Consider the following 26,973-nt stretch of genomic DNA (forward strand, 5'->3'; position numbering starts at 1 on the left):
TTCGACGAGCGCTCATGGCAGATGTATCCCACGTTGTCTAGTGGTTAGGATACCTGGCTCTCACCCAGGAGGCCCGGGTTCGATTCCCGGCGTGGGAAATCTTTTTGCCCCTTTTCCACTGCACCAATGAATTATTTACAACTGAATTCTCTTCTATTTTTCATCGCTCTACTGCGCTGAATCACGCCTAATCCATAATAATCACCAGAACAGCAGAAAGAATACAAGAAAATTGACACAGAAAGACACTTTTTCCCATCAATTTTTTCACAGTGTTGAGCGAGTTTGAAGAACAAACAGTGTAGTTTGTTTTGATGATTCTCACGTGTTGCCGGATCATATTTTGCCTGCAAAGAGCAATTTCCTGGCCAAAATCATTCCCAAAAAATGGAAAAGTCCACCAATAAAGTCTTCCTGCGCAAGACAAAGCGCGGAAAGATCCTCAAGGTGAGCGAATTCAGGGAAATCTGGATGAAAACAGAGATTGAAGGTTATGTTTTGCAGATTGTCCGGGAGCACTACTTGCGGAATGACATCTTCTGCGGCTCCGCGGCGTGTGAGGTATGTCCTCAGATGTCTCACGACAAGATCCTCTCGTCCTGCCCGCCGTCGCCGAGCAGCGAATTCAGCTTTCCGCACTACATCGTGCCGGACACGAACGTCGTGCTGGATCAGATCGACGTGCTGGAGGAGAGCGTCCTGTGTGACATTGTGGTGCCGGTGATTGTGCTGGAGGAGGTGAAGAACAAGAGCTCGGCGGTGTACAAGCGCCTCCGCGAGTTGGTGTCGAAGAGCAGCCGGCGGATTTACACGTTCGTCAATGAGCATCACAAGGACACTTTTGTGGAGCGCCAAGCCGGCGAGTCGAGCAACGATCGCAATGATCGCGCCATCCGGACGGCCATTGAGTGGTACAACGGCCACTTGAGGCTGAGTCAGAAGGGAAAGACGGAGGAGAAGCGACTGAAAGTCATCCTGCTGACGAACGACGTTGAGAACATGCGGAAATCCCGTGAAATGGGCATCACGGCGCTCACAATTGAGCAGTACGTGAAGTCCCTGAAAAGCCACCCGGAGCTGCAGGACAAGCTGGCGCAGAAGTTCTCAGACATCGACGGGAACAAGCCCGATCTGTTCCCTCTGCATCTGTCGCCGGCGCAGATCCACGAGGGCGTGCGCAGTGGGAAGCTCTTGCAGGGCTCCTTCGTGCGCTCCCGCGAGAACTACCTGGAGGGCTTCGTGTCGGTGGAGGAGATGGACAAGTCCATCCTGCTGCAGGGCAGGGAATCGCTCAATCGCGCCGTGGACGGCGATATTGTGGCTGTGGAGCTGTTTCCCGAGGACAAGTGGTCAGCGCCGTGCGGCGTGATCATCCAGGACGACGCTGAGGATCCTGGAGACGTGCTGGAGGACGAATCGGGACTGCTGAAGACACCCAAGGAGATCGAGCGAGTGCCAACGGGCAGAATTGTGGGCATTATTCGGCGCAAGTGGCGACAATACTGCGGAATTCTGCAGCCGAGCGCACTTCCGGGCGCCGTGCGGCATCTCTTCGTGCCGGCCGAGTCGAAGATCCCCAAGATCCGCATCGAGACGCGCCAGGCGGAGAAGCTGGCGCGCCAGCGTATCATTGTGGCCATCGATCAGTGGCCCAGACACTCGAGATATCCGCTGGGGCACTTTGTCCGTGCCCTGGGCGCGCTGGGCGACAAGGAGACGGAGAATGAGGTGATCCTGCTGGAGCACGACATTCCGCACAGCAACTTCTCGGAGGAAGTACTCAGCTTCCTGCCCAAAATGCCCTGGGGAATCACAGAAGCGGTGAGTTTATTCATTCCACCTCATCCAGACTGTAAAAATCCTCCTCGATTGTGGACGCTGAGGATGTCACGTTGATTTCCAGGGAAGTGTTTTCCCTTGTCTCCTCAACAGTGTCCAGGATTGGCCTGAAAAGCGAGACTCAGTGACTGGGAATCTCTTAAAAACCACCAATATTCTTACGTTAAGGTCAAGGCGATGTTGCTGAGAGACTCTGGAGTGACGGTGATCAGCTTTCTGGCTGGAAACTGGGTGAATTCTCTGGATCTGGTCAAGAAGAAGCTGGAATTCCTCCTCCTGCGCTCCTTCTCAGCTACTTCCTCGTGCAGAGCCAAGAGTTCGCGGCTTCTCTCCTCAATCTCAGCTTCAACGGCTGCAATTTGCCTGTCCAGAAACTCCTGGTTCTCCTGGAAGTTGACGATCTCCCTCTTGACGCCCTGAAGCTCAATCGCGAGATTCCGGAGATGCTTTTTCTGCTTCTCAACGCCATTTTCCGCGTACATTTGATTCAGCATCGCTTGCAATTGGTGAATGAAGTCTTCGCACTCTTGCGCGATGTTGTTCACTATCTCGGGATTTTGCTCTGAGTTCTGCAGATTCATCAGTAAATCGATGATCCTGTCCAGAATCGACACCAAGTCCTTGTCCATGATTGACGGGAATTTCGAAGGCAGACGAACAAAGGCTCTGCGAACACTAGATTAAGCTGACTTATCACGTCCTTTGCTTTGCTTGCAGGATCTCGAGAGGCGCGTGGATTTGCGGAACGTCACGATCTGCTCGGTGGATCCGCCGGGATGCACGGACATCGACGATGCGCTGCACGCGCGCCGCGTGTCTGCGGATCGCGTGGAAGTTGGCGTGCACATCGCCGACGTGAGTCACTTCATCAAGCCGGGAAATGCGATGGACAGAGAAGCGGCGCTGCGAGCCACGACGGTTTATCTGGTGGAGAAGCGCATCGACATGGTGCCGGAGCTGCTGAGCTCCAATCTGTGCTCGCTGCGCGGCGGCGTGGAGCGATTCGCCTTCTCGTGCGTCTGGCAGCTGGACAACGAGGCGAATGTCGTCGAGACGAGGTTCTTCAAGAGTGTCATTCGCTCCAAGGCGGCGCTGACGTACGAAGAGGCGCAGCTGATCATTGACGACAAGACGAAGCAGGACGATCTGGCGGAATCCCTGCGAGAGCTGAACAAACTGGCGAAGATCCTGAAGAGGCGGAGGATTGACAAAGGCGCGTTGATTCTCGCCTCGCCGCAGATTCGCTTCCTGGTGGACAGCGAGACGCACGATCCCATCGAAGTGGAGGCCAAGAAGAGTCTGGAGACCAACTCAATGGTGGAGGAATTCATGCTGTTGGCAAATATTTCCGTGGCGCAGAAGATCGAGCGGGAATTCCCAGAGTTTGCCATGCTGCGACGCCATCCGGAGCCTTCGCAGACGAATCTGGAGACGCTGGTCAAGGCGGGTGAGAATCAGGGCTTCACCATCAACACGAACTCGGGGAAGGAACTGGCCACGTCGCTGGATGCGGCTGTAAAGAAGGACAATCCCTACTTCAACACAATGCTGAGGATCATCGCGACGCGATGCATGAATCAGGCGCTCTACTTCATCTCCGGAAGTGTGCAGAAGGAGGAGTTCTTCCACTACGGCCTCGCCGTGCCGATCTACACGCACTTCACGTCGCCCATTCGGCGCTACGCCGACATCATCGTCCATCGGCTGCTGGCGGCGTGCATTGGCGCCGACGGAACGTACGCTGAGCTGCTGGACAAGCGCGCCTCGGCGGAACTGTGCAAGAATCTGAACTATCGCAACCGGATGGCACAGTACGCGGGCAGAGCGTCCGTGGCGCTCAACACGCATCTCTTCTTCAAGGGCAAGTCGCAGGAGGAGGAAGGATATGTGCTGCTGGTGCGGAAGAACGCTCTGCAAGTCATCATCCCCAAGTTCGGCCTCGAGGGCACGATCTACGTGAAGGACAAGGCGGGCAGGGACAAGACCTCCGCCCACTTCACCTACGACGAGCACAATTGCACGCTCCAGAGCGGCAGTGTCATCTTCCACGCCTTCGATCCCGTCACAGTGCGCCTGAGTCTGGATTCCTCAAATGTGCAGCACGAGAAGCTGCTCTTCGATCTGGTGAAGCCACACATTGAGGGCTTCAGTGTGGCCACGGAGAAGCGCAAGGAGGCGCCGACAGAAGCTCCTCCACAGCAGCAACAGAAGAAGAAGGCCAGGAAGGAGAGGAAGTAGAGTTCAGGATGAGTGAAAGATTGTGTAACTGACACACCGTTTATGCTTAAGAATTATAACATTGAAGAAGCAGTTTGGCGTCTTATGTACACTGGTGCTGATCGCAGGGCTGTTTCACATCTTCCTCATGCTGAGGACCGGATCAGGGGCAGTCATGGCGTAGCCGAGCTCCTGCAGAGCTCGCCGGATGTCTGTGAAAACCGTGGCATCTTCGATGGTTGCCGGCAAGACGACTTGCTTGTTCCTCGCGAAGTCCGCCATGGATTTCCTCATGGTTTTGCCTGCAATTTGGGCTTCTTAGACATCGATTTAGGCCGAGATTAGGAGACAAAACCTACCCGATCGCGTTCGCGGAAGCGCCTGAACTCTGGCGACGAGTCTGAAGGCCGCAATCGGTCCGATGACTTCCCTGATGATCTTGATCAGTTCCACAGAGAGTTTGTTAGACGGTTTCGTGACATCTGCAATGAAGGCGTTAGACTTGACCAAGGGGGAGATATATGCCTTAAGTTTCTATATTAATTAAATATTTTCTAAAATTCAGTCGTAATTCTAAGTAGACATCAAATAAAACTCAAGAAAGTGCTGTTATTGCTCAATATCTTCCCCTGTTTGAGACTTAGGGGCGGAGCCTAGGCCTACCGTTCTTCGTGACGTAGAGACAGAGTGGAACTTCGCCCTTTGTGGGTTCGGGAACGCCAAAGACCGCGGCGTCGCCGATGTCTGGATGTCTGAGCACAGCGTCCTCGAGGCTGGACGTCGAGATCCTGTGACCAGCCACATTGATCACATCGTCATCGCGCGCAGTGACGAAAATGTAGCCACTTTCGTCCTTGTAGCCGGCGTCCATTGTGTCATAGTAGCCAGGATACTTGCGGAAGTAGGTTCTCTCGAAGAGCTCTGGGTTCTTGTACAGATTACACATGTTCCCCGGCGGAAGGGGCAGTTTTATGACGATGCGTCCGAGTTCGTTGGGTTCTGCCTGCGATCCATCCGGCAGGAGGACGTCGACTGCAAGACAAGTCACTCTGTGAGGTTCTGTCCAGAAAGGGAATAGAATTGGGTGAACTTTACCTTCGTAGCCGACATAGGGCAGTCCGGTGGTGAACTTCGGTGGGTTCAGGCTATGATTAAAGCCCAGGCAAGTGGCCGTGATGGCGGAGCCCGTCTCCGTTTGCCACCAATGATTGAGCACGGGCACCTTGAAGACGTTCTCCATCCACAGCTTCGTCTCCAGGTCGCAGTGCTCACCGGCGATGAAGATCGTTCGCAGGGACTTGAGGCTGAACTTGGAGCCGCACTTGATCTCCGGGTCCACGCGCCGGATCACGCGGAAGGCTGTGGGCACGGAGAAGACCGCGCTGACCTTGTGCTGCTCGATGATGCGGAAGTACTGGCCGGGATCCGGCGTGCGATCGGGCTTTCCCTCGTACATCACGGCCGTGCAGCCGTGCAGCAGCGGCCCGTAGCAGATGTACGAGTGCCCCACCACCCAGCCCAGATCCGAGGCCGCCCACCACACGTCGTCCGGCTGGATGCCGTAGATGGAGTTGAAGGTGTAGGCCAGCGTGACCAGGTGGCCGCCGGTGGGGCGCAGGACGCCCTTGGGCTTGTCGGTGGTGCCAGAAGTGTAGAGGATGTACAGCGGATCGCTGGCCTCCACGGGAACACACTCGGCCTTCTCGCCCAGCGTCATGACCTTCTCCCACAGAATGTCCGTCTTGGGATCGATGGGCGACTGCAGGACGTTGCTGCGCTGGAAGATCACATTGCAGATGGGCTTCCAGGCCGACATCTCGATGGCGTCGTGCAGGATGTCCAGATAACTGAGGGATGTAGGTAAGTTAGAAGGTCTCAAGGCTAGTTTAGGTGTTCAGGTTCAGACTCACGGGATGATCTTGTTGGGCTCGATGCCACAATTGGCCGCGATCACGACCTTCGGCTCGGCGTGCTCGATCCTCGTGCAGAGTTCACTAGCGGCGAAACCTGTGCGGGAAAACGGAGCAAGATCAGGAGACGTAGCACAGGGGAAGTAACGGAGTTAATTGTCTTATTAAGAGACATAAATTATCCATTCCACGACTGTCGCAATTGTCGGGGAAGTTTCAATGCTTCCCGGGGTCATGGAAGAACCTCTGGCTGAAATTTACAAGGCAAATAGCGCCAGCACATGCCGCTCAATTGCGACTCAAAAGTTATTGTTTACGCATCGGTTATTGATCACTCTTTTGGGGATCACTTGGACTCACCGCCGAAGACCACCGAGTGAATGGCACCCAGGCGAACTGTGGCCAGCATGGCCATCACCACTTCCGGCACCAGCGGCATGTAGATCACCACGCGATCGCCCTTCTGCACGCCCAGCTGGCGCAGGCCGCCGGCCAGGCTGCTGATGCGATCGTACAGCTCCTGGTACGTCACCTTGCGCACCGTGTTGGTCATGGGACTGTCGTGGATGAAGGCCACCTTGTCGCCTTTTCCGGCGATCACGTGCCGATCCACGCAGTTGTAGCACGCGTTCAGATAGCCGCCCACGTACCTGAAGATAGTCAGTGCTTTAAAACTCAATTTAGGGCCAATTTATGTGCTTCTTGAAGTTTTCTCTTGATTTTTCTCTAGAAAATATCACATAGTAATGCTTTTCTAGGTTATGTGAATGATTTAAAGTATATTCAGTAAGTAAATAAGATCCAAAAACATCAATTCTTACGCTCAAACTGAAAACATTTCAACTTAATGAACAAGTTGAGTCTTTGTGCTTAACCAACAAAGAGAAATACTGAAAATTGTACTATAAATCGAATATAACCTAAAAAGTTGTATTTCAAAGGTTATTTTTAAAGTTTTCTCATTTTTTTTTTAAATAAAAATACTTCAGGAGAATTTCAACTCTTACTTTAGGAATCCTTAAACAAGTATTGAATAAAATATAAAGAATGTTTAAGGAAAGATATCAAATGTTGCACAGATTTGAACCACATTATCTCCCCCTTTGAACTGTTACTTCGACACTTTCTCATTTGCAACAATGAAGAATGGAAAGTGAACTGGGAGTTTCTTCTGTCCTTTGCCCTCATTTCCTCCGGCATTGAATTGCTTTCCATACACAAAAAGCAGACCATTGAAATCAATGCACACAGCAATCATACCACTTCGTGAACGGCGGATTGGAGTGATCGAGGACCTTCTCGAAGGGCATGTCCCAGTCGATCAGTTGCTGACCCAATTCGCCCCAGAACTCCTCAGGCGTCTCGATGGAGCGCCGATAGGTGTCCAGGTAGAGTTGATTGAAGACGTCCGGATACTGAACACCATCTGAGTGGCGGACAAAGCACGCATTAGTCACACAAGGACACACTGGAGGACTCGAGTGAATCTTACTTCCTTCGTACTGTGCAGAAAAGTTGCCATTTTTCTTATCGCCATCGAACGAGCTCAGCATGATTGCGGGCTTTCAACGCACTTTCAACGCGAAAAAGGAAACAAACCACAAAAAGGAAGAGAAAGAACTAGGAAAATCAATGGTTAGACACTTGTTTCGCTCCTTCCCCGCACTCTTTTGCACTGTGTTGAGTCCGCACGGCGTTGGAGGTGTTGTGCAACTGACTCGACTTCAGGCACTGACCAATGTCTCCTGGCCGCAAAGGTGAGCAATGAACAAGGCCTGAATATTCAGCAGCTTCGACACTAACTCTTATTCCATGTACAGGCGCTCAATTACCATTTTCCCGATGGACATTAGAATGGGCAGTGCGAATTACAAGTTAACAACAACAGAGAACAAAAAGTATCGCCGAAAGTCTGAAAATAATGTAACAGAAAATAAAAACTGTTATGAAATGCCGCACGTGCGGCTCAAATTGGCTGAGGGATGAAAAGTCGAATTTTCCACCCAAGAGAGTTGCGTAAAATGCGTAAAATCCATTAAAATATTCATGGGTGAGTGTTTGATCTCAGCATAAAATGTATTAATTGCAAATATTATGATGTAATTATACAAATTAAATTGCGATATTACATCGAAAAGCTGATTTCACTCCGAATGAGAGACGATTTTCTCATTCCTTTGATTTTGCACCATCTGCAAATCCCCGTAATGAATGTCCCATCAATTGATGCATTAATCTCGGTGTTTAACATTTCTCCACTATTGATTAACATTTGACAAAATCCTCCAATTCATCATTCGTCCTCAATAACAGTTCAATCGACTGTCCTACAAAACATTTCATGTTCGCAATTCCCCAGAGGAAAACTTCCTGATTGAATTTACCTTAGGAAAACACAGAGTCCTTAAACTGAAAGCACCAGCATTTGTAACGAGTTTGACCAAATCTTTGTCAGCAAATCAATTGTGTGCTTAACATTTGACGAGGGATTTAAGCTGTGCAAAATTGATTCACTTCCCATTATGATATTGAAGGTAAATTTTTCATTGAGCAGAGATAAGAAAAGGTTATCATCGGAGGAAATTTGTTTATGACTTCCGGGAGTGTTTTTGCAAGAGATTCTGACAAAAGGACTCTTTTTAATGCTTAAGATTCCTAATTTTATCGATTTTTTTCTCATCTTTAACAGCAAATCAGACAAAGAATTGTTTAAACTGAATAAATTGACCGAAAATGACACTCACTTCACCTTAAATTGTACGTTAAGAAAAGATACACACTTTTCTTATTCAAAATTAAGATTTGCGCACTTAATTTTCACCTTCACTTTATCAAACTCTCGATTGCAATTGATTTTATTCTGCTTTCAGCCGACAAATGTTCTCCAAATCTCTTGAATTGCTGTGCAATTTCTTCGTTATCTTTTATTGTTTTGACGATTAATTTGACAATTCGTTATTAAATTTGGGGGGCTTTAAAGTGGGGGGGCTGGTGAAATGATTAGAATTCATTCTTTCCTTGCAACGATTTCACAGAATTTTTATTAGCGATTTTCAATGAAATAAAAACATCCTTTCGAAAGCATACTGAAGTCTTTTGTATTTTTAGCCAAGCGAATGGAATTCACTAATTATTTTTCAAATGATTTTGTCTGCAGTTTAATGTCAAGTTTCAGATTGAATCTACATAATTTCAAGTCCTTTTCGGCATATTAAATGGGGAAAAAGCTTTCCAAAGGTTTATTGCTAATTAACTTTACATTCACTGCTTTAATTGCGTTTCCAAGTGAAAATTGACTGATTTTTTAAGGGAAATTCACATTCAACATTTGGTTAATTGCATAAATCAATAAACATAATTGTTGTTCTTTACTTTTGAACAAGAAAACTCCCGTGAAAATGTCCCTTCATGAATATTCTTCACAATGATAAACAAATTTTCGCATGCAAAACACTTTCAACGAAATCAATAATCAAATTCAGCATAAATTTATTAAGAGCATTTTGGCAAAAGAAACTCATCTGTTGAACCCATTGAACCCCATGAAATTGAAGTGAAAAAGGTCACAAAGTAATTCAATTCTGGCTGCAAAGTTAAACGGTTGCAGCGCGTCAGTCGTTATTAATTTTTCCATCATTTACTGCATTTGCGTCTTGGCAAGTGCAATTTATATGATAATGGCGGCCACAATGCAAGGAATCGAGGTCGCTTCCTTGGGCGAGATGAAAGTGATCGACACTCTCGTTGCGTGGGGATAATTTGGAGAGAGAGTGGAAAGTGGAGAGCTTTCCGCTCACCTGCCAAAGTCCTGCGTGGGCGTTGAAAGCTCGAGCGTCAGCGAAGCATAATCTATATAAACGTTACGCAATGAATGTCGTCATGGATTTTGTGCAGAAAAGGCGATAAACACGACCACAAGCTCAATATTCATTTATGTGATGATTGGTTTTCGGTGTGGAGTGAGAGAGTGAGAAACTCCAGAGCATCGCAATTGAGTCTCAAAGTTGGTAATCAATGTGAATTAATCAAGCTTAGGGCGGAAGGAGAGAAGTCTTGGCATTATTGAGTCTCTGATTTGCCATGAGACATTTTCAATTCAGACGACGATTCGTGCTGTAAACTAAGCACTTTACACACATTATGGCGATACGTGAGGCGAATGCCAGGTGACGAAGAGGATTTGCTGGACTGCTGTGGGTGTTATTTGCACACAGAATTAGACCGAATCGATCATTTTTCCCTGCGCTTATCAATGCTGCGCGTATCAGGAGGATTTCCCGGATTGACACTCCCTTGCCTGATGGGCTGTGTGTTAATTTGCCCCTTTGACAGGCTCTTCGCGGCGACTTCTGATGGATCTCACGCCGCGAGCAACAAGTTGAGAGACATCGATAAAACCCCACTTGTTGCATATTCAATCTGGCGACGGGGCAAATTGACGGGCGAGAGTGAATATTGGGCTAAGAGGTGTTAATTAACATTCTATGACTTCCCCGTGTGCGACTCACACTCACTTCCCGAAGGGAAACCCCACACCAATTTCCCTCTTTGTGTTCTTCCCAAGGGGCAGTTAATGCTGCCAAGAACTGTACACCAATATCTTGCAGGATATTCTTTCCTTTCTGATCTATAACACGTTATTTAGCTGATTTATGAAGTTCTCCGGCGATATTTTAGTGAGAATCTTTGTGTTTTTCTTCACCATAACCTCAAAAGTAACATTAAAAGCGATCTTAAAGGATTGTTCAACACTTATTGTGGACAAAAAGCGAAGAATACTTAGTAAATTAGCTCAAGATTGAGTATTTTAGATCAAAAAACTCTTTAAAAATGACATTTTCTATGGTGAAATACTATTTTTGAGGTTATGTTCGATTTGAGGAAAGTTTTTAGTGTTTTTATTATCTAAATATTTCTCACAATATCTGAAATCTCGATTAATTGAATAGAAAAGCTCCCAAATTCATCATAAGAATTGGAATTTGTTAAAATTCTACTTACAAACTAATTTTTATAAAAATTTTCGTATAACCTAGTCAAGAATAAAGATAGTTTTTTTCTAAATAAGAATGAAAAAATCAAAGAAATATTGATAATATTCAATTATATTAGTTGAATTGACAACTTTTGTGGTTATTTGATTAATTGTAATTCTTTGAGATCTTTCACAAAGTTAAATTGGTCACATAACCTCAAAATAAATATCAGTTTTAGTGTTTACTCAGGAGGATTCAAGGAAGAATGCTTTTATCTGTATAAAAGAAGCTTTTATCAAGCAAATAACTGCAAATATCCACAGACATCCGCTTCTTGAGACTCCTGCTGAATTGTACACCGCTTCTGGGCGCATTATCTCCCCCTTGGCTCTTCCTGTTTTGGCCAACATTCAAGGCAAACGAGAGTTCGTGGGTGCGGATTTTGCGAAGCCACAATAAATATCCCGAGGCTGCGTGTTGCAATGGTGGCACAAATAAGAATTATGAGCTGCTGGAAAATGATGGCAAAAGAGGATGACTTTTTTGCCACACCGCCAATAATCCTCGTGAATATGGTAAAAGCTCATTTTCCACCTGCTCACACTCTTTGTCAGTGCTGCTATTCTTGGCTTCTGAAACACTCTCGTGCTGAAATTTAGATGAATTGTAAACTTTTTCCCAACAGAGAAAACTCAACAGCGTCAATTCATTCCATTTTGGTTGGTGGAAGAAAAGTTTTGCTTGAATTTTCCAGTGGGTTTTCGCCTAAAAGTCGCGTCCAGACAAGAAGTTTATGAGATTGATTTAGGAGAAAATAGCTTCAGAATGTTAGATTTGGTGAGTATTTTCACATGGTAAAATGACTGAAAACTTATTTATCTCATCAAATGAAGGGTGATAAAAATTTACTTCGCAAGCTATTCATCTTTATGCTGAGAATTATGTAAATTCTTAGAATTCAGCATCATTTTCCACGCCATTTTTCTTCAAAATACCCTAATTAAAAACAAAGGTACGAAGATTTAAATATTGCTCGTGGCGAGAGAAGGAGAATTTGTGCTTCTTCTCAAGCTTTCAAGGAGAAAGTCTGAAACTTTGTGGGATTCTTTGATATGCCAAAGCATTGTGTTCGATATTTCATGATTCAGAGCATTTGCAAGTGCAAACCTCATCCATATGTTGACCCAATTGAGCTTCTCTTGCACTGACTGATGAATGCATTTATGCAAAAGCTCCTAATCGAAAGCTCTGGCGCTGCAATTGATGGAAATTGTTCATGCAATTAATACTTAATCAGTTTACTGGTTGGGAATATTCATCCCACTTCCATTCTTTCTGCATTGAAATTGGTGTATTTGATGTCTGATTTGATCCCATGGAGTCCATTTGTTGAAGCATTTGTGTGACGAAGGCTGCGAGGCGAGAGAAGCATCCTTTTGCGCCGCCGCGTGGCTTCGGGCAAGAGGCGGGAAGAATGAGATTTACAGGCGATATAAAAGAAGCTGCACTTTGGCCAGGTAGACGCATTTACAGCACGACAAGCTCATCAAAGCCCACTTTTGGTGTCCTCCAGATCGAGTGTCATTCGATCTCTCTGCAGTGAAGAAATCATTCAGTCAGTGTTGTGCCAGTGAAAATTGACCTGAAACACATCAAGGCGGAAATTGAGCTGCAATTTGTGCACAAGGAATAGAATTGCAAGAGAAGTAAGAAAAATCATTTATTTAACAACGCCTCTGTGATTACTGTGTTGCGCGCAAAAAGAAGTACTTTAGAAGATCAAAATTCAGACCTTTTCTTTGCTGTGTCAATTGAGCGAAAGAGCGACAAACATGATGTATTGAATGTCAATTTGTTATCCTTCAGAAGTTTATTGAGTTTCTTTCATATGCTAATGGTGCTTATTTGATTGTGAAATGACTTTCTTAATGGGGGCAAATTCCACTCCTCAAAGAGTGCATTTTTATCTCAAATATATGATTTTATGCATCTGTATAAATAGAAACTCCTCTGCAAAAGAACCCCTTAATTGGCCTCTCAAGGGATTTGTCGCAGCGTAAACTCATGCAAATCGCATTTCTTAGAGATATAAAAAGACATTTTGGCTTTTCTGTGAAGAACTATTTATGTCCTTAATGGATTTACAATTAATTTGGGCATTTCGTTGGGTGTTTGCAAAGCTTCGCCATCAAATCGAATTTCTTGGGCGGTGGAATTTCGCTCACCAATTGAACAAACAAATTCCATTCCAATTGAATAAATTTGCTCAGTCGGGAGGCAATTGTGAGGGGTCCATTGCGCCTCGAGAGGCGCTTCATTAGGAGCCTCAGAGGGCGATGGAAATGCGCGCCCACCCGCGCCGAGTCATTGACAAATTAATGGTAATATTCTCATGGCGAATTGCTGGAAATCAAATTAAAATACAGCACAATTTGGTCAAAAAAAAAGTCCCGAGAATATGTGTTAAAAGAGACACACGGAAAAGAGATGAAAGCCATTTCCTGTGTGTGTCTCTAAATGTAAAAATCCCCAAATGGAAAGTATTTGCTGAAAAGCTCTCCAAGAGTGACGACCAAATGAGATATTTTGTGAAACATCAAATGTTGATTTTATCCTGATGCCAACAGAGCACATTTGAGACGAGAAAACACGTCGAGCCTTTGATATTGGCGTTTTTCATGGGCATTTTTTTCACACAATGAGAGGGAAATTTTTTTGGATCATTTTGCCATGTGTTTTGGATGGTAATGTCAACCCAACTCAATTGGGAAATCAAAAAAGAACACCCGTGAAATGATTCTCTCGGGGATTTTCCAGAGGTGTTAGAGAATTTTTCGCAGAATGACGTATAAAAATACAATTTGATAAGCATGATGTGAATTTTGAGAGAGTAAATTGTCTAAAAATATTTCTGCAAGTAATGTAAAAGACGTTGACAATGAAGAAGGGCTTCAAATTTAGGTCTTGAACTTTTATTTTCCATGGAAAACTGTCATATTCATGACACTTTGAAAATCTATTGATTTTTCCAACTGCCTAAAGTATCATAACCTCAAATTTAGGAGTGTTTGATCTGAAAAGACGCCATTTTTATTTGAATAGCCCAGAAAATTAGAAAAAAAAACCAGTATTTTAGAAATATTTGAAGTTTCCAGCGAATCTGGGCGCAAATCTGGTGAATAAATCGACATTAAGCTGAAATTTGCTATTTCAGAATAGAAAATCAATCAAACAGCTCTTGAAATAGAAAATTTTGTATCCTGAAACAATATTTTTGAGGTTATGATCAATCTTAGAATAATTAACATCAGTTTAACACTGAAAGCTTGTAATCTTCAACAGATTTCATAATTATTAAGCCAATAAATGTAAATTATACCAGCTTAGGCGCAAGAATGAATGATTTACAAGGGTTTTTAATGGAAAAGTTTGTCTTAAATTCATAACATAACCTAGAAAAATTAATGAACAATTCTATTTCTCCAAGTATTGCGTTAATTTCCTTTGAAAGTAATTTTTGAATGCACTTCTGATGTTTTTCTTGATGATAATGAGTGACTCAAGTGAAAAAGAAGAGATTCTTGTGCTGTAAATTATTTGCAGGATCAACACAAAGAGGAGGAAAAGGCAAAAGCAGCGAAAACTGCTGACTTTGTGAAAGAAAACTACCAATTTTTGAGCAATTAAGGGAACATTTTGCTCTCTTTTCAGACATTAAAGCTAATTTGTGTTCGTCATTACAAATAAAGTCACGACCTTTCGATTAGAACAATTCAAGCCTAACAATTCAGTGGAAATAAGACTTTTAAAATCCTTGCTCAGTTTGTTCTGCTCAGTTAATTTTATGGTCTAAAGAACGCAGAATATTCCTTCCTTCATTCTTGGTAAAATTGTTGTGATTCATGGAAAATACATGGAGAAGATGATGGAATTGAGTGAGTAATTTTCCTAGAAACTGCAGAAATGCAAACAAATATTTGCGTACATTTACTCAGTTTGAGAAAATAACAAGTTATTAATGCTTCTCTCGTTAGCAAAATTTCTTCCTAAAATCCCTCCTTCGCAGCTATAAAAAAAAACCCCGGAAAAACAGCACTGAGAAAAGGTGTCAATGGAGCAGGAAAGGAAAAGAAGAGACGCCGAAGAGTGACGTCGTCGTAATTTGTGTATTGTTGCAATTTTAATGCCATTATGTGCCCATGAATGCCACGCCGTAATGTCACGACATGAGCAAAATAACTGCCATCGTGTGATGCGTTCTAATAAGCAAGGAGATTATAAATTTCATAATTAAAATTTCAAACACAAAAGCGCCCCCATTTTGTCGCTGGGGCGACGCTTTTTCCGCCAAACAGCTGGAGAGATGCGCAAGAAGTTGCTTATGAGCTTTTTCACCTGCGAAAAGCGGCAAGAAAAAAAAAACCACCCCCACGCAATTTTCGCGAAGCTTTGAAATCCATCTCGAGAGCGTCTCTTCTGCAAATGAAGTCGATGATTGCGAATCGCCCGCGATGGGAAAACTTTGAAATATGATAAAAGCTCCCTCAATCCTCTCAATTCGCTCGCAAGGAGTGAATTTTAAGGGGTGTTATGGCTTTGAAATGTTCTCAATGTTATTCAATAAATGCCAAATATGATTTCTGCGAATGCTTTGACTTTAACCAAACACTTCCAATATTACCAAAGAACTCCCACACTCAATTGATGGGGTGAATAAAAGCCAAATTTCTCTCACTTTGCGGTGCGAGCTAAAGTTTCATGCATGAAAAGCATCTTGAGGAGTTTCCATCGCTTTTCTCCCATCGCAACCATTTGCCATCGAGTCCGCTTCTTTGTCACTCACACCAAAAGTGCCACGAATTTAATGAGAACTCGATACGCTTGTGATGAAATCAATTGAAACCATTTTAGCTGTTCGTGGGAATATGAACCCTTTTTCTCGCGCTGCTCCAGATTGCACAGCTTTTCAGGACATTTCTCCAAGTCCATCAGGAAAGGGAAGTTTAACACTTTTCCAACCCATTCACAAATGGCTTTCGCGCTCTCCATCCGTGATTACATCCACGGGAAATTGTTTGGAAATCACGACAAACGTGTTTAGAGCGGTAATTGCGTGATTAGAATAATTCGCGTCGTCAATTGGATGCATTTCCACCTGCCTTCCGACTATTTGCCCATGTTTTTCCACCCCTCGCCACTTCAGCAACACCCTGAAGAGTTAATGAGCTTTTTCTCCGCACTTTTCCACCCCTACAGTCGAGTGAAACTTGAGAGAGTGCATTTGAGGTGTTTTTGCCAAGGAATAATTGTTCCTTGTCACTCAAAACGCCACGAAATTGATTAAATTGTGCTTTAATTGTATTTCCGTTGGCATAAAATTTCACCAGCACTTCAATGATTTCGTATTATTGTAAGCTTGTTATAGAATTGCACATGGCATTTTAATTTTCAATGAGTTATTCAACAAAATAATTCCCTGCAATTTTTGGGCTGCTTTTTATATTATCAATTGTGAATTTATTATCAATATTTCCTGCATTCGACGAAAAAATGCCAAATTAAACAAAGGAGATTATGACGTAAATAATTTACATATTAAATATCAAAGCACATTAAAAATTCAATATTTCTCCATAAGAAAATTATTGATTGTGTTGTATTTTCGTCTTCTATCCTTTTGTCCTAAGAAAAGAGCGCAAGGAAGAGAGAAAACAATGGTCAAAACTTCCCCCCTTAATGAACCAAATTCTGTGTTTATTTTCACAAGAAAATATGTTTCTCTAAATCTTTCAATTGAAATTTAAAGTAAACAATTTAACTTGTTTTGCATAAACAAAACCTCTTCAACATAATCTAAGACGAAATGCTAATTACAATACTTATGCCTTCGGGGAAATCTAATTGTGAAAATCCCCACAAAAAGCTCTCACCAGGAAAACATCATTTGATAAAAAGTCTCTAAAAGCTTTAGCATCGCGTGAAACTTGTATAGAAACTTTTCCATTTCATTGTGATTCTTTTGAACTTTCGTTTTTTCCTCTCAATTTGCACTTGTGCAAAAAATCTCCGCATAATTGCCGATAAGGCGCTTCATATCTTCTCAGTGAAAGTGCGCGCCTTGAGACGAACAGACGTTTCAATAAATATTCATTAAGCCGCGGTGAAAATGCAACGCTTTCGCGATGTGTGGGACACTTTAATCCCTCAGGAGAAGGCGAATGAGTGGGAAGAGAGGCTCATTAGGCCGAAGGTGACTGACGCAAGGGGGAGATAATACGGCCGAAAGGTCAGAAGGGGTGTACAGTTTAGTAGAAATATTAGAAAATGTTAGGTATTTGCAATATTTGACTGTTAGAAGCATTTTTCTTTAACAAATAAGCTCACTTCTTTGAATGTTCTTGAGGAATTTTGCTAAAGAATAGCAATACAAATGATTTTCTAGGTTATGTGACTAACAGAAATGCAATTAAATGTAAAAATTAGAATTATTTCCACTTCTTATGGCGAGAATTGGACTTTTTAGCGATTTGTACACTCAAATAATCATACTTGATGAAAATTTTACAGTCAAAACGTGGAAAATAGTCTTAAAATCGAACATAACCTCAAACATATCTTTTCGTATTAGGATAATAAATAATCGTTGGGGAATTACGAAATAATAACAATTTAATAACCTTTGAAAAGATAAGAAAATGCTCCAAAAAGATTCCTTAAACTGTTCATAACCTCACAATTTGTCGAGAATCCTTATTTCGATAATGAAATCCAGTGAAATCAGTTCTCAGTACCTGAAATCTACGTTTTTAAGGAACTTAGGCTTCTTTTTGAGACAGTTAAACCTATATTTTATGATGAAATGGTGGGAAGAAGGGATATTTCTGGGTCAGGAAGTCGTGCACAGACTTTAAGGGCTTCTGGGGCTGTTGACTTCCCTTGAACTGATGCCAGCGACTGCTTGCCTTGCAGGAACACACACGAGAGATGCATCAACTGCTCCTGCTTCTGCTGGCGCTCGCGGCCGTGCAGGCGACGCCCATTCCGCAGCTGTGCGACCCCGCCGTGGTGGAGGAGATGCCGCCGCACATAAAGAAGGTGTGCGTGGCGCTGGAGAACTCCAACCAGCTCTCCAGCGCCCTCAGCGCCTTCCTGCGCGCCGAGACGTCCGCCCTCATGTTCCGGCCTGAGGATCTCGCGTCGCTCACGTCCGCCCAATTAGGCGGCAAGCGAACGGACGTGGATCACGTTTTCCTGCGGTTCGGCCGCCGCTAAATTCCCCGCGGCGCGCCGCGCTTCTTGGTTCGAGGAGAGAGAGAGACAATTCCCCGAGACAGTCAATCCCAATAGTCCCCAAAAGCGCCCCCATTTCTCTGAGCGGACACATTTTGCGACTCTTCAGCAGGTCTCCTTTTTTGTACATAACATCTGTGCTGCATCTCTTCCGTTTGTTCGTGCAGGAATATTGACTCCTCCAATGATATAATGTAACATGTTTATCGATATACAGAATAAAGATGAATATTTAAATCTGTAGAAGCGGTAATTTTGACATGCTGGAAAAGGCATTTTCTGCACTTCATCCAGAGAGAAGAAAGGTAAGCACAATTTGGAGAGACTTTGAAGCTCTCAAGAAGTCTGCAAAGTGCAATTTGCATCAAATGGCAGGAATAGAAGCCAAACAGATTGCTAAATTTATACATAATCCTAGAGCAATTGTTCAGATTCAAAGGATTCAAATTACCTCAAGAAAGAAGCTTGAATAGTTCAAGCAATTTAACTTTCACTCGCTCATGTTTTGATGAAAGAACTGACCTAATTATTATTCTAATTGGATTTCCATGAAATTCTCCACAGTTTCAACCACATTATCTCCCCCTTGAGAGATATTTTCAAGGGTGTTTTCGGTGAATTTGGTGGTTTTGGCCGTTTTGGTAAATAATTTACTCGCTCATCATATTTACAATCAATAAAAATGTTATGAATTCCACCCATAAAAACCCACCATCAATCAACTTGAAAGGCTTGTAATCTTGACCAATCATCGATAAGAGCTTTCGCGCCAAAAGTGTATTTTTTTGCTCCGGGAAAATCGCATCTGGTGCAATTTTGTGCACAGCCAAAAAGCTCCCAACGGCCGAAATAGCTCAGTTGGGAGAGCGTTAGACTGAAGATCTAAAGGTCCCCGGTTCAATCCCGGGTTTCGGCACAATCTTTTGCCCTAATGCGAATCACTGTCGCAAAAACACTGATAAGACATGAAAAGAAACGAGAAAAAGAGTATTTTTGAGTCAATTTAGTAGTGATTTGAGTAGAAAATGAGGGGAAAATCGCATTTTCAGCTTCAACTCTGCAATTGATTGAAGTTAGCTGAGACACAAAATGCATTTTGGGGGTGAAAAAGGGCAAAAGAGGCAAAAGAGTTTGCCGAAACCCGGGATTGAACCGGGGACCTTTAGATCTTCAGTCTAACGCTCTCCCAACTGAGCTATTTCGGCGATAAAAGGCCTTTCTGCCGATGTTTTCCAGCTCAAATCGCTACGCTTCGCACCAACACACTCACACACATCGACTTAATTAACCAAATGGGTGAATAATTCATGAATTTCAGGCATGAAAACTCATTAAAATTGATAAGAAAGCGCAGAAAATACTCCTCCCGACTCGGTTGATAAGAAAACTGTCAATGGTTGTGAGTAAATGACTTGATTTCGTCTCCTCATCAATCACCGGCGATAATCCCTTGCGGAACACCCTGTCAGCTGTCTCGAGCGTAACTTGAGTTGGCCTTCTGTGCCGGCTTCGTCATCTGCGGCGCCGTGGCTTAGTTGGTTAAAGCGCCTGTCTAGTAAACAGGAGATCGTGAGTTCGAATCTCGCCGGTGCCTTTTTTGCTCTTCCGCTGTTTTTCCACCCAAAATATTCCTTTTTTTACCCCAGAAAAACACTCAAAATGAACACATTTAATTGTACACAGTCTATTGAATGAAAACATCTCGAAAAAAAGAATCAATAACACGAGTAGAAACTTGATAGAAATATTCCAATTTGTGCGTCTTTCACACACTTTTTGGGCAGGAAGAAAGGGAAGAAGCTCAGTCGTCGGCGTAGTAAGAGACAAAGACAACATCTCCGCCGACACTGACCAGACTCTGGCCCTGATTCTTGTGGATGCTCTCGTTGAGGAGGAGTTCAGTCATGTAGAACGACACGATGGCATTTCCACCCAGCGCCGTGACATGCGCTCGCACGACGGCCAACAATTCAGTCACGAATCCGTGCACGAAGCCACAAATTCCGCCATTCTCCCTGATCGACGTGCTCTCGCGGATGAAGAAGAAGTTGAGATTTCCCAGGTACTTCTCAATTCTGCCGCCGGGAACGTAACTCAGCGGCGTCACGTCGACTCCATAGCGCTCGCGAAGCGGCATCTGAAGCCAAGAAATCCGGGAATAAGTCACAATTTCACGGTGGAAGTGAGAAACTTACGTGTCTGGGAAGCCTGATGGGATTCTTGGCTCTGGTGGGAGATTTGTTGCGCAGCTTCAGCGAGCCTGTCTGGGCGAACTGAACTGGAGGATTGTGACTTGTCGGCGTGGGCGTGACGCTCTGAGAGATTCCTGCCGTGGAACCAACAGTGTCGAAGACGTGATCCTCCTCCAGGCTGAAGATTAATTCATCATCGCCTGGAAAACACATGAAGAACTCACTGAAATTCCTGCTAAAAACATCTTTTTCATACCTTTCTTGATTCCCTCCTTGCTTGTCGATCCCGAGAGGAGTCTCCGCTTGTTCTTGACAATCTTCGACGGCTCTCCCAGGCCCAGCGCCATTCCTGTGACCAGAACCTGAATCCAATCCGCCTCCGGCAGATCAATGGTGAAGCGCAGATCGCAAATGGCGCAGGGAATCATGCTGCGCAGCTTGTAGTAGATGCACTGCAGCAGTCGCTGCAGATTCTTGGCCAGATGACTCTGCTGATTGATGTGTCCGCGCCACACTTGCGCGAAGTACTGCAGATTCCTCACCACCTCGAGATCCAGCAATCCGGGCACAGTTTGTGTGTTCACCACGTGAAATCCCTCGGGCGGACAAGGCTCCATCAGCAGCGAAATCACCTCCAGATCCTCAATGTCGTCCACTTCCAGGATGCACGCGTCCTTGTTGCCCACATTCAAGTCCATCTCCGCCAGCTCATCGTCGCTCTCCTCGCTCTCGGACAGCGGTCGCGTGGCGTCGATATCGCCGAAGCTCTTGAGCTGGTAAATCTCGCGGTTCTTCTCGATGGTGTCCTGGAGTGTCTTCTGGATCTCACTGAGCTTCTCCGGATTCGACCACGACTGCCCAGCGCCCACGATCTTCGGCTGGACAGCCGTGGGAAGAGCACTCAAGTACACCGCCGTTCCCGTGGCCACAATCGTCATCATCTTCTCGCCCACGGCGATGGAGCACTTGAGGCCGAAGATGGCATTCATGCCCTTCACCTTCATCTTGTTGATCAACACCCTGTACAGCTCATACTCCAGGAACGGCAGCCCATCGGAGATCTCCTTGGCATTCGACTCACCCTTGAGATCACGCTTCTGCCGACACACTTGCGCCTGCACCAGACATCCTCTGCCCGTGATCTGCAGACTCTCGGGGATCTCGATGGTGGCCAGGAAGACGTTCGGCACCTTGGCGCGCCGACAGAGAGCACAATTGTCCAGCGACACGTTGAACGGCACGGAATTCGCGGCGTACGGCAAGTGCAGAAGCGAACACGCCAGCGTCGGCGACGGTTGGCAGTTTCCCGACGTGTCCTTGTCACTTCCGCCCTCGGGAACCTCCTCAATCGGCTTCGACGCCACACCCTCGATAATCTTGGCCGCCGTGCTGGCGATCTTCAGCTCCTTGATGCCCTCCTTCACGTCCTTCTCGAACTCCACGCGGTCCAGCGACGACGTCATCCGCACCGGCTGCTCGCCGGCGTACGGGAAGTTGATGAGCGCCGCCGTGCCCGTGGCGGACAACACGCACACGTCCTCAGTGATGGTGGTGGTCTCCGAGTAGCCCAGCACCACGTTGCAGCCCAGCGCGCGCGCGTGCGAGCGGATCTCCATGCGCAGCTCCGTCCACCAGCTGTCGCGCGTCTCCGGCTCGTCGGGATTCGGCACGCGCTCCAGCAGCTTCACGGAGCGCGAGCACACAGCCGAGCCCAGGTGGATGATGAAGCCCGGCGGGTATTTGTCCAGCGTGAGGAAGGGATACTCCAGCATGTCCAGATTGTCCGCATTGGCGCTCTTCATCGTCGCGCCCACGACTCTCGTGATGGCCGGCGTTCCTCTCTCGCACGACGTCAGTGAATTCCCTGCGGCAAACAATCCGCCAAACATCATCAGCAAACATTGGCGAGGAAGAGAGAGAATCCAGATTAGAGATCCGAACCGAAGAGATTCAGAGCGACGTTCAATTTTTGACCTTTTAATTGATGTCTTTTACGCTCTCTTCAGTTCGCTTCGCATCTCCAATCCAGACAAACATCCTGAACATCCCTTCAATTTGCAGGTCATGCGAGAGTGGAGGGGAACAGAAGGAGGTTCTGAAGACTCTGACAACATGATCTCATGTTGCGTGATCAATCAAACATCAACACACATTTTTTTTCACACTCAAGAAGAGAGTTTTTTGAGAAAAGATCGTGATAGAGAAGAAAGATCCAAGCAAAACATCTACAGTTCCAGAGAGAGAGACACTAAAAAACAATCCTGCGATCGTCCTTCAGCACGCGCTTCCATTTAACCAGCAAAGTACTCACTTTTTCTGCCTAAAACTGCCCTTAACATGCGTTTCCACAGATAAAATGATATCAAATAAAGTCATTAAGTGAGTGAAGAATCATTTTTTCAAGAGGATCAGAAGAGAAAATACTCAACAACAATTTTGGACTCTCAAATGCCAATCAACTCCTGGACAACAGTGTTGGACGGATTATTAACATTGTTAACCTTTGCGCCACTTTTTTACGTGGTAAAAAATGCATTTCTTCACGAATTGGCAATTTAAAGTGCGAAATTAGCAAAATCTCTACAATTTCTACCACTTTACTTTAAAAAAAAAATCCTAAAGTTCTTGTTCAGATTCAAAAAGTAGCACGGCTTTGAAAAGGTCATATAATGGCCTACAACTCTCTAGAGCACATAAATTCTATCCAATCACGTCTTTGTCCGTTGCATAGATTTTTACCATATTTTTCCACACTTTCTTTACACGCTAAAAATGCATTTTTCACCACGAAAAGGACGCAACACAGCTGGACAATCACTTCTCCTCACCAGAGAGGATCCTTGGGGAGGACAGAGGGAGATTCTGGTGTGTTTAATCAGGACTCTGGGACTCACCTTTGGGCGTGACGCTGAGATCTGAGTCGGAGGAGCGCCGATAGATGCCGGAATCCTTGGCGGGAACGACTGAGGCGCCGCTCTTGGCCGGACTCTGTGTGATCCTGGAGCCCGTGGACTCGGCGCGCGTGTGGCCGGTCGCCTTGGCGCCCGGACTGGCCGGCGCGCCGCTCCCGGACGAGTTAGCTTCGTGCCTGACAACGGGAGAAAGAGGAGAAGGTGCAAGCAACATCTGGTTAGTGTGAGACAAATTCGAGTGCTTGTTAGACGCCATGGAAGGCTGCTCTACAGACGCACTAGTCAGCGTGACAGGGAGTGAATTGTGGCGATCAGGGACGACACTCTGTGCAGAATTGAGGTCATCCTTGTCCGCCAGCTCTATCAATGACATGAAAGGCACTCCCCTCGAGGCTTCCTTCGTCGATTCCTTCGCTTCAGCTCGCTGCCTGGGCGGTGTGAACTCCTGGATAATCACTCTGGGCTTCCTCGTCATTCCCAACTTCTCCTTCAGGATGCTCTTCAGACTCCGCCTGGAGCGCTTCTCCCTCGGCTTGAAGATCCTGAAGCCACGTAAGGCGTTCAGGAAGTTTGTCGGAGTTTTTTCGCGTGTAGAAATTTCTGGTTCCTCCAGAGTTGAGCCGGGTTTTATCCAGGAAACATCATCCCGCGTCTCCAGATTCTCTGAGCACGTCTTCATGATCTCATGCAGAGTTTCCTCACGCGAAATCCTGCCAGACTCAATGAGAATCGTCTCGTTCTGATGCGTGGCGACGCTTCGAACGATCCTCGAACTTCCCACTTTGATATCCTCGTCCGGATGCGGAATCCTGGGCTCAATCCACGTCTCGTCGCCCTTCTCGTGCACACTCCGCATCACCATGCTCACGGTGTCGGCGTCGAAGCACACTTCGGCTCTCTCCGGGGTGCTGTCGGACGCCTCGTCGTCGGAACTCAGGGAATCAGACTCCAGGCTTGGGAAGAGGCTCGTCTTGGAGGACTGCGACATGCACAGCGTGTCGATGGACTGACTCTTGCGGTCGTGCGACTCGGAGATCCTGTCCAAGCCCATCGTCTGACTCGACATGAGCGACGCCACGAGGAGAGACGTCATGCCGGCACCCTCGCTCGAAGAGCGCTGAAATTGCTTCCGGCGCCTCTTCGGGCCCTCGATCTCGATCCGCGGCCCACTCACGGTGCTCTTGGGCGCGCTGGTGAAGCCAAACTCTGGCGCCTTGGCCAGGAGTCGCCGACTGAGGGCATTTCGCGAGTTGTGGATGTTCTTTAGCTTCTTCGCGAAGCGCCCGGGCGCCGTGCCGCGCAGATCCTCCTGCGTGAGGCGCTCCAGGAGGCACTCGTCGATCTCCCGAGGCGCGTCGAAGCTGAAGGGATCCTTGAAGGGCCTCGGAGAGGGAGTGCAAGTGAGAAACTCCAGGTATTTCAGTGTTCGTCTGCGACATTGTGTGACAGTGTGTGAAGCACAAGAATGTGTGGGCAAATCAAGAGGATTAGCAAGAGCCAGAGATTAGTCGGGAGGAAGAACAGAGAAACTGTTGAATTATTCCCATCCTCTGAGCTGGAGAAAGAGAGATATTTTGTGGCCAGATCTGACCGGGAGAGAAGGTCAACTCACTCTTCAATCAGCGCCGAGTCGGCGACTTGCTGAGGCGGCGCGTCCGGAATCTTGATCAGCGTCACAGCAGTGCCAATTCCGCGCGCCACGACGCCAACATCGCCCTCCAGATCCAGGCACAGCTTGTAGCCAATCACTGCATTCGCGCCCATGTCCAGCGCCTTCAGCCCAATCTTCCGCTGCACCTGGAAAGGCGGGAATTCCCGTCAGAGACACTGAAGAGAGAGAGAGATGTGGAAATTTCTCACCTCGCCGGAAAGCTTGAGGAAGACGACTTGTCGCGCCTCATTGGACGCCCTGGGCGTGCGGATCTTGTCGATCCACTGGTACTCGGGATCGTCGTTGACCACCAGCTCCTCCACGAAGCCGTGGATGGCCGGCGCGTGGTAGCCGTGCGGGATGTTGGGCGAGTGGAAGAACTGCACGCCGCACGAGCTCTGGCGGAACTTGTTGACGTCCGAGAACAGATCCACCTTCACCATGAGGTTCACCTCGCCGCGGATGCCGTGCATGGTGTCGAACACCGGGAACCAGCCGGACATGATGGAGCCCTTGCCGTGGCCCGCCGACTGTCCGGACGGATCGATGGCGGCGCTGGGAATGAGCAGCGGATTGAGGCAGATGTGCACTTTGCCGATGGCGTCGTTGGCCGAGTACGTGTCGTAGTCCATCAGGCGGATCTGCAGCGGCTCGTCCTGCAGCTCCGCATCGTCCATCTCGAATCTGTACCAGTCCGAGTTCCACTGCGGATTCAGGCTCTTCCGGCACACGTCCGTCTTGTGCGTGATGCCGCCCAGCTTCAGCTCCACGAATGCGTCCGTCGTGTCGCTGCTCCTGTCCATCACGGGCAGATTGCGCCCCGCCAGCACCTTCACCTTCACCTTCCCGGGCATCTTGAGCAAGTGTTCAGAGTGAAAAACTGAGAAAATGTGCAGCGTCGCGAGGGGAAAAACTGTCACTCAACCAAACAGCTGATCGCAAACATCAAACACCGAATGTTTCACGAAATTTAAAGCCCAGCAATGTTTCATGAAATGTTGCCTTTTAAATGTTTCAAGGGTTTCAGAGCATTTAAAAGATTCAAAACGGTTCAAAAAACCCATTTTTTCTTGACTTTCTCTCAAATTTAATTAGATAATCACAGACAAAGATCTCTGTGCAGTGCGAAAAAATGCTTTTCCCGCGCTTTTCACTCACTTTCATAGCGATTTTATCATCGTAGAGATTAATTAACCCCCTGGAATTTGCTATGCAAGATAAAAAGCACCCTCGTGACAATAATGCAGAATTAACCGGTGATATTCACTCGACCTGAAGTGACAAAAATTGTTATTTGTGAATGCAAATGAGCCCCACGAGTGTCCTTTTCCTCGACATCTTTCCGCACAACTCACCGTCATTTCCTGCCGTCAGAGCGAATAGAGTTTGATAATGAGACGAAAAATGGGCAGCAAAAAGCCCACGGAGAGTGAAAGTCGTTACGACGCAAATTCTTGTATCATCGCGTGGAAGGAAAAGACAGAGAAATTGTGTAAAACTCAGTGAAAAGTATTTGGCAGTGGAAAATATGTACAAAATCTTCCTTAGAAATTTAATGCTTATACTTTTTAAGGTTATGTGAGTAATTAAAAAGAGGTTTAGTTACTAAATTGCTAATTTTTCTGTTGGTAGAGTTTAGAATTTGCACTGATAATTGCAATCATTGCAATTTTGAACAATCTGAAGACACAGCAAAGTTCATTTTTTCATAATTTTGGCTGTCTTTTATTGTATTAAATTGTTCAGTTTCTTTCATTCTCTTCTTTAAAAGAAATTTCAAACTTTCTTGCGTGTTATTTTTGAGGTTATGTGTGGAAAAGATTCCCAAAAACCGCGTTTCTAAGTGAATTTTACATAAATTTCGACTGCAAACTTTATTACACTATTAAAAATGTCGATAAATATGAGAATGACAGAATAATTCACGAGATATTAATAATTTCCTGCTTGCAGAACTGCAAAATGTCCTCTTTTGCGTCCAGAAAT

The 26,973-nt window shown here is 45.9% G+C and overlaps 4 protein-coding genes and 4 non-coding genes across 9 annotated transcripts; 5 read left to right on the plus strand and 3 right to left on the minus strand.

Annotated features, from left to right (window-relative positions):
• The first annotated feature begins 26 nt into the window (after positions 1-26).
• Positions 27-98, plus strand: Trnae-cuc (transfer RNA glutamic acid (anticodon CUC)). Its single transcript has one exon. It is a non-coding gene; the product is annotated as a tRNA-Glu (tRNA).
• Positions 99-216: 118 nt separating this feature from the next.
• On the plus strand, positions 217-4,149 carry LOC132265344 (exosome complex exonuclease RRP44). The gene is made up of 3 exons (XM_059765950.1): positions 217-447; positions 505-1,821; positions 2,557-4,149. The coding sequence occupies exons 1-3, from the start codon at positions 388-390 to the stop codon at positions 4,075-4,077; spliced, it is 2,898 nt and encodes a 965-aa protein (XP_059621933.1). The 5' UTR covers positions 217-387; the 3' UTR covers positions 4,078-4,149.
• Positions 4,132-7,675, minus strand: LOC132265345 (acyl-CoA synthetase short-chain family member 3, mitochondrial). 2 transcript variants are annotated; one of them, XM_059765952.1, is made up of 8 exons: positions 7,459-7,673; positions 7,227-7,392; positions 6,327-6,616; positions 5,967-6,063; positions 5,152-5,903; positions 4,720-5,088; positions 4,416-4,538; positions 4,132-4,358 (listed from the first exon to the last, which is right to left on the minus strand). In XM_059765952.1, the coding sequence occupies exons 1-8, from the start codon at positions 7,517-7,519 to the stop codon at positions 4,192-4,194; spliced, it is 2,025 nt and encodes a 674-aa protein (XP_059621935.1). In that variant the 5' UTR covers positions 7,520-7,673; the 3' UTR covers positions 4,132-4,191. The 2 variants fall into 2 exon arrangements, with proteins under 2 accessions (XP_059621935.1, XP_059621934.1); XM_059765951.1 differs by having other exon boundaries at positions 7,227-7,675.
• A 4,753-nt stretch (positions 7,676-12,428) lies between these two features.
• On the plus strand, positions 12,429-18,451 carry LOC132264674 (dromyosuppressin). Its single transcript, XM_059764953.1, has 2 exons — positions 12,429-12,648; positions 17,912-18,451. The coding sequence occupies exon 2, from the start codon at positions 17,927-17,929 to the stop codon at positions 18,212-18,214; it is 288 nt and encodes a 95-aa protein (XP_059620936.1). The 5' UTR covers positions 12,429-12,648; positions 17,912-17,926; the 3' UTR covers positions 18,215-18,451.
• A 624-nt stretch (positions 18,452-19,075) lies between these two features.
• Trnaf-gaa (transfer RNA phenylalanine (anticodon GAA)) lies at positions 19,076-19,148 on the plus strand. Its single transcript has one exon. It is a non-coding gene; the product is annotated as a tRNA-Phe (tRNA).
• A 216-nt stretch (positions 19,149-19,364) lies between these two features.
• Positions 19,365-19,437, minus strand: Trnaf-gaa (transfer RNA phenylalanine (anticodon GAA)). The gene has a single exon. It is a non-coding gene; the product is annotated as a tRNA-Phe (tRNA).
• Positions 19,438-19,752: 315 nt separating this feature from the next.
• On the plus strand, positions 19,753-19,826 carry Trnat-agu (transfer RNA threonine (anticodon AGU)). The gene has a single exon. It is a non-coding gene; the product is annotated as a tRNA-Thr (tRNA).
• A 75-nt stretch (positions 19,827-19,901) lies between these two features.
• LOC132265003 (C2 domain-containing protein 5) lies at positions 19,902-25,918 on the minus strand. The gene is made up of 6 exons (XM_059765379.1): positions 25,197-25,918; positions 24,949-25,133; positions 23,319-23,512; positions 20,681-22,288; positions 20,428-20,624; positions 19,902-20,369 (listed from the first exon to the last, which is right to left on the minus strand). The coding sequence occupies exons 1-6, from the start codon at positions 25,839-25,841 to the stop codon at positions 20,034-20,036; spliced, it is 3,165 nt and encodes a 1,054-aa protein (XP_059621362.1). The 5' UTR covers positions 25,842-25,918; the 3' UTR covers positions 19,902-20,033.
• Between the last annotated feature and the right edge of the window lie 1,055 nt (positions 25,919-26,973).

The sequence above is a fragment of the Phlebotomus argentipes genome, unplaced genomic scaffold (genome assembly GCF_947086385.1).
Source record: "Phlebotomus argentipes unplaced genomic scaffold, Phlebotomus argentipes genome assembly contig_2, whole genome shotgun sequence".
NCBI classification, from domain to species: domain Eukaryota; kingdom Metazoa; phylum Arthropoda; class Insecta; order Diptera; family Psychodidae; genus Phlebotomus; species Phlebotomus argentipes.